The sequence below is a fragment of the Triplophysa dalaica genome, chromosome 22 (assembly GCF_015846415.1).
Source record: "Triplophysa dalaica isolate WHDGS20190420 chromosome 22, ASM1584641v1, whole genome shotgun sequence".
Taxonomy (NCBI): Eukaryota; Metazoa; Chordata; class Actinopteri; order Cypriniformes; family Nemacheilidae; genus Triplophysa; species Triplophysa dalaica.
In genome coordinates, this window is record NC_079563.1 from 8,978,009 (window position 1) to 8,997,318 (window position 19,310).

At 35.7% G+C, this 19,310-nt stretch overlaps 3 protein-coding genes across 3 annotated transcripts; 2 read left to right on the forward strand and 1 right to left on the reverse strand.

The window, feature by feature from the left end:
• Positions 1 to 544: 544 nt before the first annotated feature.
• Positions 545 to 5,558, reverse strand: sfrp1b (secreted frizzled-related protein 1b). Its single transcript, XM_056736609.1, has 3 exons — positions 4,843 to 5,558; positions 3,899 to 3,979; positions 545 to 1,418 (listed from the first exon to the last, which is right to left on the reverse strand). Exons 1-3 carry the CDS (start codon positions 5,342 to 5,344, stop codon positions 1,093 to 1,095), a joined length of 909 nt encoding a protein of 302 aa, XP_056592587.1. The 5' UTR covers positions 5,345 to 5,558; the 3' UTR covers positions 545 to 1,092.
• Positions 5,559 to 11,048: 5,490 nt separating this feature from the next.
• Positions 11,049 to 13,736, forward strand: golga7 (golgin A7). The gene is made up of 6 exons (XM_056736627.1): positions 11,049 to 11,125; positions 11,506 to 11,628; positions 11,897 to 12,049; positions 12,139 to 12,240; positions 12,661 to 12,717; positions 12,842 to 13,736. The coding sequence occupies exons 1-5, from the start codon at positions 11,117 to 11,119 to the stop codon at positions 12,703 to 12,705; spliced, it is 432 nt and encodes a 143-aa protein (XP_056592605.1). The 5' UTR covers positions 11,049 to 11,116; the 3' UTR covers positions 12,706 to 12,717; positions 12,842 to 13,736.
• A 1,342-nt stretch (positions 13,737 to 15,078) lies between these two features.
• r3hcc1 (R3H domain and coiled-coil containing 1) lies at positions 15,079 to 19,278 on the forward strand (the record flags this gene model as incomplete). The annotated part of the gene is made up of 7 exons (XM_056736614.1): positions 15,079 to 15,215; positions 15,733 to 15,870; positions 15,955 to 16,435; positions 16,550 to 16,722; positions 16,803 to 16,873; positions 16,964 to 17,059; positions 17,811 to 19,278. Coding segments are annotated over 7 exons (1,206 nt in total), but the record flags the coding sequence as incomplete, so codon positions are not given.
• Positions 19,279 to 19,310: the final 32 nt, after the last annotated feature.

The following is a 19,310-nucleotide window of genomic DNA, read 5'->3' on the forward strand; positions in this document are numbered from 1 at the left end:
TCAATTCTCCACAGCTTATCAGTTGTAGATATGAACTTTTATACATGCAGTTTTCACAAATTAGTAGACATTACTATGGTTTTCTTTGAAAAATGCCCTCAGTCAAACCCCCCCAAAACAAGCCGGAGACAAAAAGTTTATTCTTGTTCATCATTCATCAGTTCGATTTCAGCATCTTTTAAGTCAGCTCAAATGTTGTCAGCATCTGGGCTTGGTAAATATTTTTCTTCTTGTTGGCCTTGTGATTAAACGTATCATTTACATCCTTCATCTTTCCACACATTAAAAAGCTTCTTATTTGCTTTTATCAGGTGAGCTAGCAGAGAAAACCTTCACATTCCTCGTCCAAAACAAATATCTGCTGATATAAGATTTGTTTAAACTTCTAGACATCTGCTTACATTCAGCACACAAAGTGTCAAAATAGACAGAATCATATTTTAGCAGTGATTTCACAGCATGTGCCATGTGTTCTGCAATTACACTCTCTTTTCACATCTGCAACACACTGTTATTCTGATTAAAAGTCCTATGCAGTCAAAGATAGTAAAAATATGTTCTGTTTTAATGTTCATTTTATGATTACAGTGTATTGCAAACAGTCAGGCATGCAGAAGACTTTCCACTTCAAGAGCAAATGAGATTTACATCTCATACAAACCAAACAAACAAACAAACTGTCAAACTGTGTTGTGAATATTATGAAATGTAAAATAACAGATTTTTTAAGAGGTTACTAATCCAACATGAAAGTGTCAAAATATATCAACAAATGTTTGCAAATGCACAACTCACACAATATACCTTGACCTGGAATGTATGATGATGAATAATAGTAAGTACTTGCAGTATAATGTAAAGATGTAAATGACTATTATTGTTTATTTGAATTGGTTAAATTGTTCAAGAAAACACTGAATTGAATGCATGACTGATATGTTAAAATTTAGAAATGTTCACAAATTTGAATGTGGCTTCTAACATGTGTTGTATTGTACAATACAGAAGATAATACATCGCTATATTGGATGGTTTAAAATGGCGAGTACAATTAAAATCAATACATTCATTTGTTGATCAAAAATGGGTGAGTTACTTAAAAACTGTCTCATGTGTTCCACACTTATGGCTTTTAAGTTTCTTAAGGGTCTTTTTAAATTCTTTGCTAGATTTGTCCCACTTGTGAATGCCTGTCAGAATATACTGTTGCCCCACAAAGCGACCCATAATTAAGAAGTTTTCCCCCAAGTTATCAAGTTGTTGGCAAGGACAGTCTGCCCCATTTTTCAAATAAAGGACAAGCTTTTTCAGGTCCTGCTTTTTCAGGGTTACGAGTTTGAATGGCTTCTTCTTTTTCTGCAGGATGAGTTTTCGGTCCAAGTTCTCTATTTTGACCTCCTTAATCTTCGTCTTGATCGCTGCGAGAGAATAAGAGACGATTTCAATGTTAGCTGTACGCACACACACTTTGTAAGGAGTTGGGTAACATGTAAAACAGTTTATGTAAGTTCAAGTTTTATTAAGAAAAAAATGTTCAAACACTTGTATTCTGACGAGAATACAAATATTTTAAGTGTTTTTGCTTAAGGTCCTTGTTGTAAAACACTTGCTTGTTTTTGATCTTTTTTCACATATCAGCCAAGAACGTCTTCTAGTTTATGTGTTTCAGATGCTATTTTGTGTTAATTGAGCAAAGCTGAGTACTGCAATGTGTTGTATAGCAATACCATCAAGCGTGCGTGAGGATACGATTCTTGGGTGTGCACCAAATTGAAATCCCGCAAAGATCAATAGAGAGATCATGCCATTCTTTCCAACACTATCAGTAATGTGAACAACCGAGGGCCCAATAGGGCCCCTGGAGGCATCCATATATCTTTGGCTAAGACTATGATTGTGAGTGTGTGTTATTGTTTGCTGTAATAAATGTGTAAGAATGTTTAAGAAAATGCCTGACCGCCTGACAGTTCTAAACTACCCTCATAGATTGACTACTCAAAGTTATGCTTTAAACTCATTTTAAAGTTTTACCTTCTAGCTCATAAACTCCACGACATTATCTGAGTTCCAAAATCTTTCAATTCCAGGGAGCTTTTCTTTTTAGCCAGATGTCATCTAGTATAATATCTTCACCACCCTGATGTGTTATGATGTGAAAACCATACAATGTTGTAATAGATGGGAAATGGTCAAAGAAGAAAGCTTTTGAAGCCAATTCATGAGCACGCAACCACAGATCGCATATGATTATTAGAAATGACAGCAGTGAAAGTAATTTTCTGTTCAGTTGTTTGCAAGTTGTCGTTCAAAAAACTATATTCAAGTTAATTAAATGATATGCATATAAAACAGTCAAATGAATTTGATCTTTACCAATGTTTGTCGGAAAAAAATATTCCTGTGCATCCAAATTTCCATAAAAAACGAACATATGGTTCAGGAAGGTTTGTTGCTAGTAGCATCTGTATAGGGCTGCAACTGCCATATTGTGCCATATTTTTTTATTCACATGAAATAAATGCATGGTACTGACAGTCACAATTGACCTCTGTGCTAATGTTATTCATGTGCTACATTACATTATTAAACAAACGATTATTACAAATTTCTTTCAAGTATGTACTGCCAAAAACTTTCACACAACCACAAGTTTTAAGTGTGGGGGACACATGCATAGCTTGAGACGTAGTCATCCTGTAATGTCTACAAAAAGCCTTTATTGGGTTGGTGCTTGATAGCTTGTCATAAAAATAAAAGGTCCAATGAAATTCTTGCCACCGGCAAGCTTCCTGCCTTGACAACATCTCAGACCTTGCAAAAAGAAACCTGCCAGATTCTGACCACACCAATGGCTCTTAGAAACATTATTGCAATGGAAAATGCTTTTTGTACATTCAAAATATCTCCATTTGCGGTTGAAATTCACTAATATGTCGTTCTATAAAAAAACGAACCTAGACATGAAATCTGAATATAAGGAGGGATAGGTTGGACCTTATGAAACAACAGAAAAATTCAATTCAAGTAAACAATACTGGCCACACAATCTAGGGCGCAGTGTGCCCGTTATGTACATAATGATTAATGAAAACAAGTATGAGTGACAATACAACCCCCCAAATGTTCAAATCAAATCTACGCCCTTTCACACAATACACATTGTTTATCAGTTCTGTTTAAGCACCCCGTTCTGTTTCACGCACTGTTCTCAAGAGAGAAATATGGATTAATGTAGTACAAATCCAGACATAATATTTGAAATGTTCTGGAAAAAATATTATTGGAAACAAATGTGTGAACCATAAGCCTGGATAATGGTAGAATCACAGTAACTAATCGTCTGATCGGATTTTATTCGCTTGAAATCATTAGGGTATGGCCATTACCCCAATCATTTGGAAATCACTCTAAAGCAGCATCTTGAATCTAGAATTTGGAGCAAGAAATGTTTTCCAGTGGTAATGTTTATAAAAGTTCTGCTCTGAAAGCCTTCACATCTGAACTGCATTGTAAACTTTGATTTATTTTTAATCTCTTTTGCTTTATTGCATTTCACTCAATGGCAGACAGACTTCTGTAATACTTAAAGCACATGTTCTCATATTCATGAGTAAAAGGGAAAATATAATGTACCGACTCAAATGCTCTTTGACTTATATTGAGGGACCTCGGTGATCAGCTAGTGTTTATAGAAAAAAGCAGTGTGTCTGTAAATGATTTTACAAGCATGGTGTCTTGATAGGAAACATTACATCTGAAAAGAAGACGTTTTTTATTGTTTTTACTCTTTATCTTACATTTGTTTTAATAAATATCAAGAGTTTGAAAATGGTTACTTTTTTAAATAATAACTGGTAATCTTTCATTCATAAATACGCTGATAGAAATGATACGTTACCAAATTCACTGGCACACATGTGTTCCAGAATAACATCTGTATTCATTTCATTGTCACATGGTGGACACACAGGAGGGTGGTCTGAGAAAAGAAGGAAAAGATCAATGTCCCATAATAATGTATGTCTGTTAGCATGAAAAACGGTTCAAATTAATGAAATTAAAACAAAGGACTTCTTACATCAAACATTGCAGAACTTTTTGGGGGAATTGCATGATCTTTTAGTATGCATTTTAAAGAATAATCATATTTTCTATTTTCTTCTGAATATAACAACATAAAAATGGACAAAAGATTTTAAAAATATCACAAAACATGCTTGGATTATAAACTCAACTCAAAAACAGTAATTGTTCATTTTAAAAAGGCCTTAACTTTAAACATCATAATCTTTTATATTTAAATTAAAATAGATCTGATTGACTTCCTGAAAATAGTACATTAAACAACCATGGATATTAAAAAGTCTAATCTGTCTCACTTTTCAGTGTTAATGTTTCTGTTTATGCATGCAGCTGTGTCTGTAAACATTTTTGCATTACTACAGTAGTCTATTTATTCATATTGACACAATTTTATAACAAACTTACAAGTTAGTTTTTTTTTTTGAATAGCATCAAATAAGAATCTGAACAAAAGTTTGAACACAACTAATTCTTTATCAGTATTATCCTATTCCACATTTTATGGTGATATTTATGCCATACCTTAAATGGACTTGTGTGACCAAAATAAACCAAAACTGACATTTTACAAATTAACTTTCCTGAAAACACTATTAAAAAGTTACCATGTGTGCCAACTTAATTCAATTATATAAATGTATTTCTAAACTAACGTCAAGCATCATTACATGCTTTAATATCACAAGAAACATCAATTCTGTGAGGTCCGAACTTTTTTCACCAATGGCGCACATCTTCGTTTAATTTATGTATACACACCTCCGGGTTTGGCCATAGTATTGCTGGTGGTCTCGTTCATGGCAATGCATGGCAAAACGTCGTCCAGTGGGAACTTGTCGCACGTGAGCATTTCGGGCCAAGGGAACCCAAATGACTGCATTAGAGGGGCGCAACTGTCCCGGACAGCCTCGCAGAGCCATCGGCACGGATATAAGGGTTTCTCAAGGCATACGGGAGCGAAGAGCGAGCAGAGTAACACTTGCGTGCCAGGGTGACAGGCTTTGTGCACCAGAGGAACCCAGCTGCCCGCTTGCTGCTTCACCTCCGCAATGGATTCGTGCTCCAGTAAATTGGGAAGCATCATTTTGTCGTAGCCCACATTAAAACACAACCTCAGGTCCTCGGGAATGTCTATGCACCGCGGAGATTTGCCGTAACTTTGCACCCCGGCGTCCGCTCTCCAGGTCATGTATTCATACTCGGATGCGTAAAGCGGAGAAAGCAAAAGAGCCAAAGAGACGCAGATCCACAGGTTCTTCATGGCACGAGGAAAAATATGTCGCAACGTTCTGCGTTGTACAAAACTTCTAAATATGGAATCAAGTTAACTTGGTTTCTTTAAAGTGCTCGTTTTCACAGAGCAGAACGACTGACTGCTGTTCGGTTGTGAGCGCGAGAGTAAATGAACGCACTTGAAAGAAACGAGCAATGAAACCGCGCGCGCGTTTTGGCTCGGCATACTGTGAAGAGATTGCTCAATGTGCTTGAAAATGGACGAATGTTCGTTTCTTCGGCAAAAGGAAACACAGCTAATATGTTAACCCCTCATAGGCTATTCGTAGGGAATCTTAGATGCGCGCACTTGCAGTTCTCAGAGGACGTATATAGAAATAGACTATAGGCATCACAGAGTTTATGATACTGTAATTGTGGAAAAATATATTTTGAGGATTGTCTCAGTGGTTTTGTGTCCATACAATGGAAGTCAAGGGGGTCAATTTTCTTTTTGTTTCCAACATTCCTAAAATGTTTTCTTTTGTGTTCCATAGTCAGGTTCCATAGGTTTAAAATGACATGAGGGTGAGTAAATAATGAAAGAAGTTTCATTTTTGGGTATAGTTTATACGACTTATGCCACACTTTACTACTGGGCAGAAGTAAACGAAAGGATTGAGAGATGTAAAATACAGTAGGCCTATGCCAGAGAGAGAGAGAAAGCGAGATAGAGAGAGAGATCGCGTAAAAAACTTAGTCACACATTTACAGATTTACTGTTTAGCATTAAAGCATTAAAATTATAAATGATATTTCAGGCGCTTTTGGGTTATTCATTTAGTATTGTCAAACAGTCCCATCCAAGTTAACTGTACTGTTACGTTACCTTTTTATATTAAACACCTGACCTTTTTTAACATGCCAAACAAAAAATTACTCAGAACAACTCAAGTTTAGCCAAACCAAAACTGAACATTTGGTTGAAAGAGAATAAAATAGCATCAAAACGTCTGCATTATTAAAAAAGCCTGAAATTCATTAAAAAAGACTTTGGATTCAAAACTTATAAGACGCTAATAAAATGTAAGTGAAAATGACTGTACACGCTCTGTGTCACTGGTGTAAAATGTCTGATCCAATTCAATAAAAGTTTAACAGCCTGATTTATAAAAGTGTTTGTCATGTTGGTCGAACCAAGCCGAGAGGCTCCCCTGCTACAAAGACACATTATTTAGAATCTATAATGAAGCATCTGCTATTTTTGGCTTGCCTTTTGGAACTGTGATGCAGATGCTTATGAGATGGCCTGCCATGTGCTTTTCACACTGATTTGAAAGCAGCTTCTCCTACCCAAACTCTAACCGCAATCATTACAAGAAACCGTACAGATGATCCTTGGTCAGTGTGTGCATTACTTCCAGAGTTTTGCAGCTGTGAGCTGGCTTTCAAAAATCACAAAGAAAGATTGTTTAACAATGATAGAATTTCAATGAAGTGAGATTTGAGTAACATTGCATTATCAATCTAGCACTGTTTTATATTTTCATCCAAATGCTGTTAGTTTTCGTTATACACAACTGAAACATTGAGGGTAAATCTTTGGTGTAACACACCATGTATCCCTGTTATGAGACCACATGTTTCAAGAATCTGAGAAGTGAAAGGGGGTCATTACCATTTTTATGAATGTCTCTTCTCCTGGTTCGGTTGGAATCAGATTTTTCCCTCTTTATTGAGAGCATTTTCAATGGTCCCATGAGAATGCATTGGGGAAATATAAATAAAGATGGAAAACGCATAAATAAACATTTGTAGTGTTCTTAGTATTGTTCTTGGATGTATTCTTGGGGTATTTGGCTTGGGCTATTGTTAACACTATAGTGCAATGAAATGGTAAGTAACGACGTCTATTCTCACCGTTCAGAATTTTTGTATTTTCACTGAAACACAGATACTTCTAATACGTGTTTCATGTGTGACATGTTGACGTTGTAAAGAATGGGGACTAGTTGCAACACAAGGAATTGTGTCACTTCTAATTGTGTTCACATTCAATCTACAATCATATATACAGTATATGTATAAGTTTATCAACACAATCTGACAGGAATTTGTAAATATTTTACGAGGTGCCTCATTCGTATGAATTCGTACAATCTAATGTGTACGGTTTAGTGAACTTTGACTGTGCCCCTGTGATGTTAGGGGCGGGGATTTATTATAGAATGAGAGTGAACTGAAAGCATAAAGCATAAAGAGCAGTCTGGTCTCTCGGTACATTGAAGTCATATGCTGATCATATGCAGAGCTGCAAAAAAACGAACACGCCCACTATCCAACATGAAACAAGAAAGTTTTCATGTAGGCCTATGCTCCGCCCAATATTTCGGAACAGAGGCACTGTTCATAGTTTCTGAACAGTGGATCACCTTCAAGCCATCCAGACTGAATATGACTTACATCTTGAAGATTAATGCAGTCGAAGTTATAATACCACGTATCATTTTACTTCCAAGCGGTAGAAGCTTGGAAGAAGCACTTTTTGAAGCTCCCAAAAGTGCATCCATCGATAAAAGAACTGCTCGACTTGTATAATGTATACAGTATTGGAATTGACATTAAAATGCATGCATTCGTGTATATTTGAACATTTGTAATTCTTTACTCTGTCAATATGTCGTTTTTATGTAACTTTATGTAATTTTATATCATTTATTTGAATGAATTAAGAGTCGTTTCATGTCTATCCTTGAATCACTTAACTAATGAAGGTTGATATATGATATGGAAAGTAATAAGTAATAAGTAATTAAATACTTTCTGGAGAGAGTAATTTGTACAGTAATCTTATTACACAAATGTGTTTTTTTCAGAGTAAATTACTCTACACTCTACTCTACTCTACTCTACTCTACAGGTGTAATTTATGATTGTGTCCGTGGCCAAAATCATATCCGAATATTTTGTGCTGATGTATAGTATTTCTTGAGTGTTAAAAGATAAGTAACATTAGCTAAGTACCAAATTACGTTACCACAGATTTGCAATACGAACCGCGGATTTCGCAAACCATTCTACCCCTAAAGGTACATATATTGAAAGTTGTGGTTAGTGACATGAATAAAGTTGTGCTAATCACGCTAAAAGGTTGTGCTAACTGAAAAAAAGGTCTTAGTGATCTTTGTTACATTGACTAGTTACAACATTACTAATTCAGATTTTTGATCATGTTGTTCTCTCTACATGAAGGTCAAACCTCATTTCAACACAATACATATATAAAAATATCCCTTCATTTAGCCATGCTATGAGCGGAAAAACAAATATGATTAACATAGTTCCCTCTGAAGTGCAATCCAACTGCATTTTTGAAGTTGCATTTCTGAAACACCATGAATTAGCACAAAATTTATGACGATTCAAAGCAAAATGTTTTACTGATACAAATGGGTTGTTGGTTTCTGGTCTAAATCCCAGTGGTAAAGTTTCCTCATTTGAAACGTTTAGAAGTGCAAATGTTTGGCTGATCATGAAAGCTGCATGTGGATGGAACAAACATTGAATGAAAGCTCTTGCCTGCTACAATAAACTGCAGATGAAGTGCAATTACTGTAAACTCAATGCAGATTGATAAAGCTGCGTGTGGTACTCTCTGCATAAAAATAACACTAATGGAAGTGAAGTTAAAACTTAAACATTAACTATGACAAAAAAGACATGTGAATAGAACATCATTTGGCTAGATTCAGAAGTCTTTGAATGCTGTGTGGGTACATTGGCTACTAGTTGACATCCATTTCAAGGCCAAAAAGTTAAATCTGTTTGGCAAACTGGTTGAAGTGCTCATCTTCATACTACATTCTCATTTCTATGACTGTACGGTTAACTGTAATCTGGCAAAGAGATCTCACGGGTTGTCAATGCATATGAAGATACACAGCAGGCTGCAACCATATTTTATGTGCTGCAATGTTCCAAAAATGTCTGACAGGACTTGAGTAATGGTGAAAAGTAAATGTTATATGTCATGAAATATGGACTAGGTGTCTCTTGAGAAAGAATAAATTATCCCAGTGATGGTTCATTCATCAAATATCCTAGCACCAGTCGAAGTTCAAGATGGGGTTTCATAACGATGGATGAAGGAATGAGAAAGAACTGTTTTAGGCATTAACCTCAGTATAACTATAACTGTTTAAACCGTTTCCATGATCACTATATTTGGTTTGCGTTTTAGTTCTTATTTATACCAGATCAGGACCATAAGTGTCTTCTTTCTCAAATCAGGAACACACCATTCCATTTTCCGCTTTCTGAAATGTTGTGACAACATTGTCCTGACGCTAACAAACAAACACATCATTACTATGTAAAGTATGTGGTGAGATCATGTCTGTTTAAAATTCATTGCTTTCACATTTAAATTACATGCTGCGTTTTTCTGTCTGTGTATTTAAGGGGGAACAATCCAATTTTGCTAGATAACAACAGGATTACACAGTTCCTGTGCATTTATTTTCTATTCAAGAAGATAAAGGAAAAGAAAATGTATCTTCTCTCTGTTGCTTACATTTAATTTAATTCAATTACAGAGACATTACTTCTGAATTAGTACACAAGTTCACATTCTACCCTGTGGAAATAAAAACAAGGTTCGGTTGGGCACTTTTTGGACCACACCGTTTTTTTCACCATTGGACCAAGGCTTACTCCATCTCCAGCAAGATCTTTTACACAACCCTTAACTTACTCCAACCACTAAAAAGCTATAGAAGTCAGATTGCTGCTCTACACCGCAGTTCACATACACCAAAGGTCCCCTTGAATGGAATTCACCATCTTGTTTCTACAGTAGCCCTAAATGGACAAACGGCTCTACAGAGTGCGTTTCGTAAATGCGTGATGTCCTTCGCCAAAGAAGCGAAAACGTGACGACATCTTAGTTCTGTAACAGTCCCAGTAGTGCTTTTAAAAGGTGGGAACATTTTTCTTTCTCAGACGGAATTCTGAATATGTGAAATTTGACGAGAGGTTCTAGTGTAGAATGATGTCATGAAATGTCTAGATTTTTGGGGGGCACACGTGCGTGACTGTCAGTTTTGAATGCCCATATCTTCTAAATGTAAATTTGGTTAGCGCTTTGGAGCATACTCAGTTTATTGATATCCTTAAGGTTAACACATTTTATATAAAAGAAAAAAAACTTACATTTTGATTTCACTGGTCTTTAAGGCCCACTTTGGATCTTTACTTATTAAGGACTTGGACTCACTTAGACTCAATAGACTTGGACTTAATAGCAGCATTCTTTAAAAATAAATCCAACTTAGATGAATTTAAGTGCAAAATACGTAGATTTCTTTTCAACGGCTTTAAAATACAAAGAAAAAAAAAATATGTATGTATTTCAAATACTGCCCATGGTCATACGATCACATTGTCATTGCATATTTGGGCTAGCTAGGGTTGTTTGAATGAATGTATGTTTAAATTTAGTCTATTTACTATTAAATATACTTTACTATGTAGGCTATTTATTTTATTTTTTATGCGGCTAATTTATTTTATCACGCTTGACTGATTATAGTATTGTACCCTAACAACCGTATTATTTAACAGATTATTATACGAGGCTAATAATTTCATGACCGTTTAACGAAGAACATCTTTCAGAAAGCATTCATATTAGTATTTTGTGGGACATTATTTAGGTTGTTGCAGCGGAACTGATTAATAGGGGAAATGTTTCTGCCGGACTGGAATATGAGGAGTGCAGGACTCAGCAGGCGGAGCAACAGGAAGCGGAGCAACAGCCACTATGGCGGAGGTACGTGAATGAAAACAACATATTATATCTATTTTCTCTTGTTTAAAGCTGGAAATTAAGGTGTTTTATTAAAAAATGTCTTTACATCATAAATGATGTCTTTATTTACATGTAATTCGGTTATTACGTTAGCGTTTCTTCAATAGCCGACGAAGATAGTTATCGTCGTCGATTTTTAACATCAGCTATGTTCGGTTCATCCATGAAATATTAGATCAGTATATTAAAGAAAAATACCCTCGGATCACTTTTTTAAGTGAGCACCGTGTGTCAACATATTTCAGTGGTTTTACTGGGACACATTTGATAAAGATCTGTATAAAGACGTCTGTTTTTTTTCATATTTGTTTTTAATGAGACCGATTATATTTGTTATGCAGACGCACAGCTTGCAGGACCTGCGGCAAGCAGCCGTCGCCTCCAAGGTTTTCGTCCAGAGGGATTACACCTCTGGCACCATCTGCAGGTTTCAGACCAAGTTTCCCGCAGAGCTGGAAAGCAGGGTGTGTAAATACAGATCTGAATAGAAATGACCACTTCTTAATGCTTATAAATGTCAAATTTAGCCCCTGTGAGATATATATTTTGGTATTGGTGATGTCCTGATGCAGATGTGTAGAGAACAGGACTGATGATTGCCCGTGTATTGATTATTTTTTAAATGTATCCACATTGGTCTTGGTTTGTTTTTAATTAATAATTTAGACTAGATCTAAATGTAGTTGACTGGATTTTAACTTGTGGTATGTGCTGTTTGATTTGGTGTTTCAGATTGATAAGCAGCAGTTTGAAGAGACCATGCAGACCCTGAATAATCTATTTGCTGAGGCAGAGAAACTGGGAGGAAGGTCCTATTTGGAGGGCTGTCTTGCTTGCCTCACTGCGTACACAATCTTCCTCTGCATGGAAACCCACTATGAGAAAGTAAAATTTCAAGAGTTAAATGTTGTGGGGTTTTGTTTTGGACAACCGCATTTGTTGCCAGCTAAATTAACTTTGTTCATTTCATTCAGGTGCTGAAAAAGATCGCCAAGTACATTCAGGAGCAGAATGAGAAGATATATGCTCCTCTTGGGCTTCTCTTGACTGACCCCATAGAAAGAGGGCTGAGAGTTGTATCCTTTTCTACATGGAAAAGTATAGTTCATCCAAAAAAAAAAATTTGGATAATAAAAAATGTCCACCCTCGTGTTACTCAACATGTATTTGACAACAACTCCTGTGAATCTCAAGTGATATTTGGAGAAATGGCTCTGTTTCCTTATAGTGGAAGGCAATGTCCAGTGTTGTTGGTTATCATCTTTCCTCAACATATATTCCTGTGTTCTGAAATCAGTTGTTGAGTTTAGAATGAAGTAATGGTGATTAAATGATGAAAGATTTTTAGGTGAACCATCCCTTTTAAAGAGTTTTGCAACCAAGAATGCATTTCTATATGTAATAGCTCTGTGCAGATAAATATTATTCATCCAAATAAAACGGGTAGAATTTAACCAAATACTCTTCAGAATATTTCCTTAATTCAACTTTTAAAGTTGGAGATTACTATTTTTGAGGATAGAAGCATTGGCTCAAGATAAAATACACCAAAGGTAAATGTTTTTAAAATCTCTCTTTTTCCCAATTTTTCCCAAGTTTCCATTTTTTAATCAAATTTGACTTTTATTGCTTTTTATATAGAAGCAAACGGTTATAATACTTTTTTTCTTATTCCAGGATCATGTGTGCAACATGGTTGGCCTGCTGGACTCAGAACCTGCTTTTCCATCTCATAATGTCCTTACCCTGTTGCTTCATATGTAGGAAGGGTAGACCAACCTTATTTCAGTTAATTCTTCTGTTTTTTTTTTAAGAGGAAGAGAGTGATTGTATAATGTATCTTACAGAAACCCACCAAATCAGCTCTTGATCATTAAGCAGCCCTCTGATGTCTTATTTTGAATTTCTTGTACATTTGTGTTGTGCCATGTTATTTTTATATTTTATAAATCGTTTCTCCAGGACCTGTTCGCTTCTCTGGTTTTCTGTATATACTTGTCTTGATTGAGAAGTATAGATCAAATGCACAGTGTTCGGTCACCGTGTAGTTGATCTAACCTTGTTAGAATCTCTTGTGATTTTTGCCTTATTATTGTGAAATTTGTTCTCGAAATATGATCAATTTAATCATTGGAAAAACTGTTTTTCTTACAATACTGAAGCTGCTTGGGTTTTGTGCACATCTGAAATGGATGATCAAGATTTTTTGCATTTAATCAAGAGTTTGTTACGTAACCCGTTTAATTACATTATATCATCACTTCATTCTGTAATGTCCCTTAACCATATGTGTTTTTCCTTCATTATATATTTTTAACACTAAAATTTACGATATTGTTCAGTGGACATCTGTTCTCTTATTTTGATCTGCAATGTAATCCTTAAATACACACAAATGCCATAATTCCCTTAAATAGCATGGTCTAATATTGCATAACCTTGTATTTCATACTGCTTGTCAGTTTAACCTACTCTTTGTGTTAATCTTTTTATCCTGTATCAGTGTCTTTTTGAAACTCTTTTGACACTTATTTAAACTATGTGCCGTTCAATAAAATGTTTTGATGAACAAGTTGATTCTATTTTATCTTAAATATTTTGCTCCCAGTTGTTCAGAGGTAATTTTGGATTGCGTCATATTTTCACCATGGTTTTAACTAACTAAAGATATGTTTTGACTCTAGTCCTGTTTTTGATTTAATCAAACTTAAACATTTTTAAGGATTGGGAAAACTTGTTGACTGGAATACCTCTAATGGTGTGTTATAGACACCTCATATTCCCACCTCAAACATGGACATACTGTAACTCCTGGTACACATTAACATGCATTGCTTTGGTGCAGTGAATGGGTGCTGCTGTTGTTTGGTTACCAACATTCTTCAAAATATCTTCTTTTGTGTTCTGTCATGCAGGTTTGGAATAACATGAGGTTGAGTATGATGGCAGAATTTTCATTATTTGGTGAACTAAACATTTTTAAACGTATTTAGTAACACACAGTAGTGTTGATTGAGTAACATTAAAATATCAAAAGCGTTTATTAAAATAAAGCGGTACAGTCCATGCAGCCAGCAATTGTATACTCGGAAATTACTTCGCTATAAGCTTAACTCCTGATAGAATCAATAACTTTTGTTTTAATATAATATGATAAATATACTATAAAATAAATTAATCTAAATTACATATATCCAGACCCATGACCAAACACAGACAGGAAGTTAACTTCGGGCCAGGCGCGTTCGCCCGATGAAACTCAATTAATGAAACGATCTGCTTTCATCAAACGTTTATGGTGAAACTTAAATTTTACGAATTCATAAAACATCCCGTGACCCAGTCCGACCACAATCCAGTATTTTCTGAACGAGATTAAATTCGTTGTTATTCTACTCCTGGCCACTTGGGTGCGCTCTTCACCAAATATCTCCATCTCGTCCGCCGTGTCCGTTCAAATCATAGACATAAATAAATCTCGTGTTTGTGGCTGTAACTTCGTTTGTAGGCCGATTAAAGCGTTTCCGGTGCTTGAAAGTTCAAACACCATTTACCACATCGTAAGTTTATTGTTTGTCTAGATCTGTTGCGTTTTGTTGCGGTGGCGATGATGTTTTTAATCTAAATGAAAAGCTATCCTCGTTGGTTAATGGTAAAATGAGTTTGATCGAGAGTTTCATATGCATTTCTTTCCCTGGAAAGTAGTTTTAATTCATTATAATTTGTTCTAAGTAATAATGCTTTAAAATGCTGTAAATAACGTAAAAATGCCTTTCCGGGTTAGATTTGGGGTGATTCTGAGACTTGTTTAACGTTAACAGACGTGACACACAGACACAGTGAAGTCTGTTCTTTAAGTTACTTAACTTTTATTCACCGTATTTCTTAAATGAATGTGTTAAAACTAGGGCTAACCCCGCTGTGGGCATCCTCCTAACACACTGGCTCTTCCTTGCATTGATGGCTGTTACCTCCCCAAACAAGAGAATCAATTCGTTCACACTATCTTAGAGGAAATCTTCACCTTTCAGGAGAAAAATGATCAGAAAAGGTAACATCACACAGGTTGAGTGTTGGGATCACTGTATAGTAAGTTTATTAAAGCAAATATTATAACAAATTGGATAAATACATAATATTTTAATGCATAGGGTACAGTCATGTAAACTTTGGAAAAGTGTTTTTTTTTTTCTCGTTTTTGCTATCACCATTGGTCTCTAATGCAAAGTTAATAGATTTCACTCAAGTCATTTTTAATTCATCCCTTGTTATTTCACATTTTGACCCCCTCTACTAAAAGTTGAAAAAAACATAATTACACAGTATGTATTAATCCATGGCTTTCTTCATTATAAAATTTTAAAGAAAAAAAATTATGAAAACACTATTTTCAGCTTTGGAAGTTTCCAAAGTATGGTCATTTCAACACAGAACGAGCCTATGATTCAGCACTCAAACCTTTCTTTTGAAATGTAGTTGCCTGCTTAAACTGCCACATGACTCAATGGTATATGTAGCCCCCAGGATATCCTGAAATGTTATCTCATCAAACTGTTTCTCTGTTCTAGCGTCCTACTATTCCCACCTCTTTCAAGCCGACTTCGCTTCCTAATTCACAAAACCACTTTGAACCACCCTGACCTCACCACCTTCTCCGTTGGTGATGGCTGGGCTCGCAGAACTGTTCTCTGCCATTCCAATCTCAGGTACCTGATCAGAAATCATGTTGATACCATTACACTTTTAAGAAACGCTGTTTCGTCATCTCATCAACATGGTGGTTTTGGCAGGTTGCATACAGAGGAAGATTGCAGAGACACAGAGCGCAGTTCCTTTGAGCGACCGCACTGTCGGGGCAGGGGAAGGGGGAGCAGAGGCAACAGCAGACCACCAGAAACCACATTCAACAACAGAAGAGGACACAGACGGCCCGACAAGCCTGTTTATGTTCCGCGTGCTGTAAGACAGAATGTGTCTGAAAGCTTGGCAGACTTTGAACAGCTGAACCTCAACCCTTGCGAGAACAGCTTGAGCACTTCAGAGGAATCCAGCTCTGATGACATCATGAAGGGACCTCTTGTAGCCAATCAGGAGCCAGACGTGGATAGCACTAACCAATCACTAAACGATACCTGCGACCAGCCCGTGTCTTTCTTAAAATCCCTGACATTAGATGACCGAGATGATGAAAACTGTAGCAACACAGTCGTTCCCACAGATGAAACCATCCAGCTACTCAGCAGTGAGGAAATTGAACAGTTCTACACTGAGGTGAGCAACAAAATGCTCAGCTTTTACTATAATTATTCTATTGTATTAAAATAACTGTTATCTCTTTTAACTGTTGTGTTTTCATTTTGTCTTTTTGTATTGTGGTTGTGTTAGATCAAAGCCAACCTGAAACACAAGGACGTTGTCATACAGAATACCTGCAATGATTATTCTGGTTTTGCAACTATCTGGCTCGACCAAAATGAGTTCTCGCATGTTGTTGAGATCTATGACTTCCCTAACATCTTTAAAACTGATGATCTCCTCGATGCTTTTGAGGACTACAGGTAATACATCACCCCTCTCTCTCTGTTCTGATAGGAATGTGTATTAAGCCCATAAATATGACACACTTGTTTGTTTACAGTGGGGGGGGCATGAAGATCAAGTGGGTAAATGACACTCATGCACTCGGTATATTCTCAAGTCAGGCAGCAGGTATTATTTCAACCCCACAACTGTGATTTTTTTCCTTTTGATATGTGGATGTATCTGTGGATGTGCTTATATGTCTGTTTCTCGTGTTAGCTGAACAGGCGCTCTCCCTTAAGCATCCGTTACTGAAGATCCGTCCTCTCTCAGAGGGAAGTCAGAAAGCAAAGTGGAAAGCAATGAGACGAGCAGGTAGAAAAGATCCAGAACTACATTTAGCATACGTACAAGAGGAAACTTCAGAAATGGGAATTGAAAATCAACATTTATTGTATTACAACACACATAATGAAGAATTATAATGCATCGCTCCCTATAATAAGTAGTTTTACTGGAAATTCTAATATCATTTAGTCCGCATCATGTTGTAAATAAAGGGTACACGTGTTCTATGTTGTGACTGCAAAAAATAACATACTGTAAGTGGTATATTGTTTTAAATGGTTAATATTTATAATGTAAAATAGCATAAGAGAGATTTTTCCTTATTGTTGATTTTTTTCTAAATTTTTTTGTCACACCATAGAACACTTGTATGGTTTGTTTACTACTCTTTTACATATACTGAGAGAATACTGTGATCATAGGACAAAACAGCACCATGAAGTATACAATGGGTACGGAAAGTATTCAGACCCCCTTATATTTTTCACTATTTGTTATATTGCAGCCATTTGCTAAAATCATTTAAGTTCGTTTAATGTTAAGTTTTTTCCTCATTAATGTACACACAGCACCCCATATTGACAAAAAAACACAGAATTGTTGACTTTTTTGCAGATTTATTAAAAAAGAAAAACTGAAAGATCACATGGTCCTAAGTATTCACACCATAGGGCATGTTGTTTACTTGTATGATTTGAGTTGTAAAAAAACTGCTAAAATTACAATAGATACAATGTCTTTTTGATATGTTTATTGACAAGCACCTGTTGTCGAACAGAATTTATTCAGCCGGTGAAGGAGAGGCCGCGTACAGACACTGAGGTCGCTCGGCGGATGGTGACCAGAGCGCTGGGTTTGAGAGGAGGATCAAAAGGAAAACAACTCTGACTCAAAAAAGACTGTCGTTTTTAAGATATATCTCGAAGCAACTACTAAACCGCCAACATTTACTCTCTCAATCTTTTTTAAATGTAAAGAACAGCCCACATTTTGCTGTGCTCATCACTGACAGGTGTGTATGGCTTTATTAACAAATAATAAACAGAATAAAACCATGAATACTGTGCCAGATGCAGAAATGTAAAGTGTATCTTTTTTGTGGTTACACAGGAAGTGTTTGGCATCTCACAAGTGTTCCAGTTATTAATTTCCTGAGCTATGTTCTATTATAGAAACCTGCCGATGGTTTATTGACCATCTGTTTGTGTGTTCTGGTAAGCATTTAAAGCACCTTTTTTCTTCACTTTTTTAAAGCAGGAAATGTGGCTTGGGTAAACAGTCTTGTTTATTTCAGCCTGCTTGGTTACCTCTTACTAACACATCTGGAATCTCTTGACATCTGGTCCAACTATTACAAACACACCATTTTGTTTTCAGTACCTTATTTCCATTAGGACTAGAAATATTGGTAACAGTTAGGTGTTATTTGTTAACAGTAGTAAATGCATTTGCTAACAATGAACAATTAAAATTTTACAGCATTTATTAATCCTTGTTTATGTCAGTAAAATTATTCATGTAAGTTCATGGTGTATTAACTTATGTTAACAGACAAATGTTTTAATGCAAAAATAAACATGAACTAAGATTAATAAATGCTGTTGAAGAAATGATCATTGTTAGATGTTGGCTAATGCAGTAACTAATTGTTAACAAGAAGCACCTTATTTTAAAGTGTAAACAAAATTTTGAAGAACAAAGTAATGTTGCTTGGATATATAAAAAAATGATAGACCCTAGAATTTCTTTCACTGTTTATTTAGGACTACATTCTTGAATTTATTGATTGAAGTCCGTTCCAGACATTTTATCAGGGCAGATAAAAACAAACAAGACCGGAACACTTTGATTTGTTATGATTGGCATTGCTTCAGAGGAATATGTTGTTTCTTTGTTAGTTCTGTTGGTAGAGTTTGGATTTTAAGCACAACGTATGTTTGGGATTTGAATGTTTTGGGGATCGAAAAGGAGACAACGTGGCATTTGTGGCACATTAAATATATGTATTTTGTTTATACATATTACTTGCGGCTAAACTCATACTAGATTATATAGTTTAAAAGGTTTGATTTAAGGATTGATTTGTTTCGACATTTGATTTACACGTTTGTTTATTTATTGTCTGAATATGTTTTTGTGTACTTTGAGAGATGTTTCAGAAAAATTCTGCATATTACATTCCTTTTTAAAGGTGTAACATTGTCTTATGTTAGTTTGATTCTATTGTCATTAAAACCGTTTTTTAACTAGTCTCTGTTGTTCTTAACAGGCCATACAG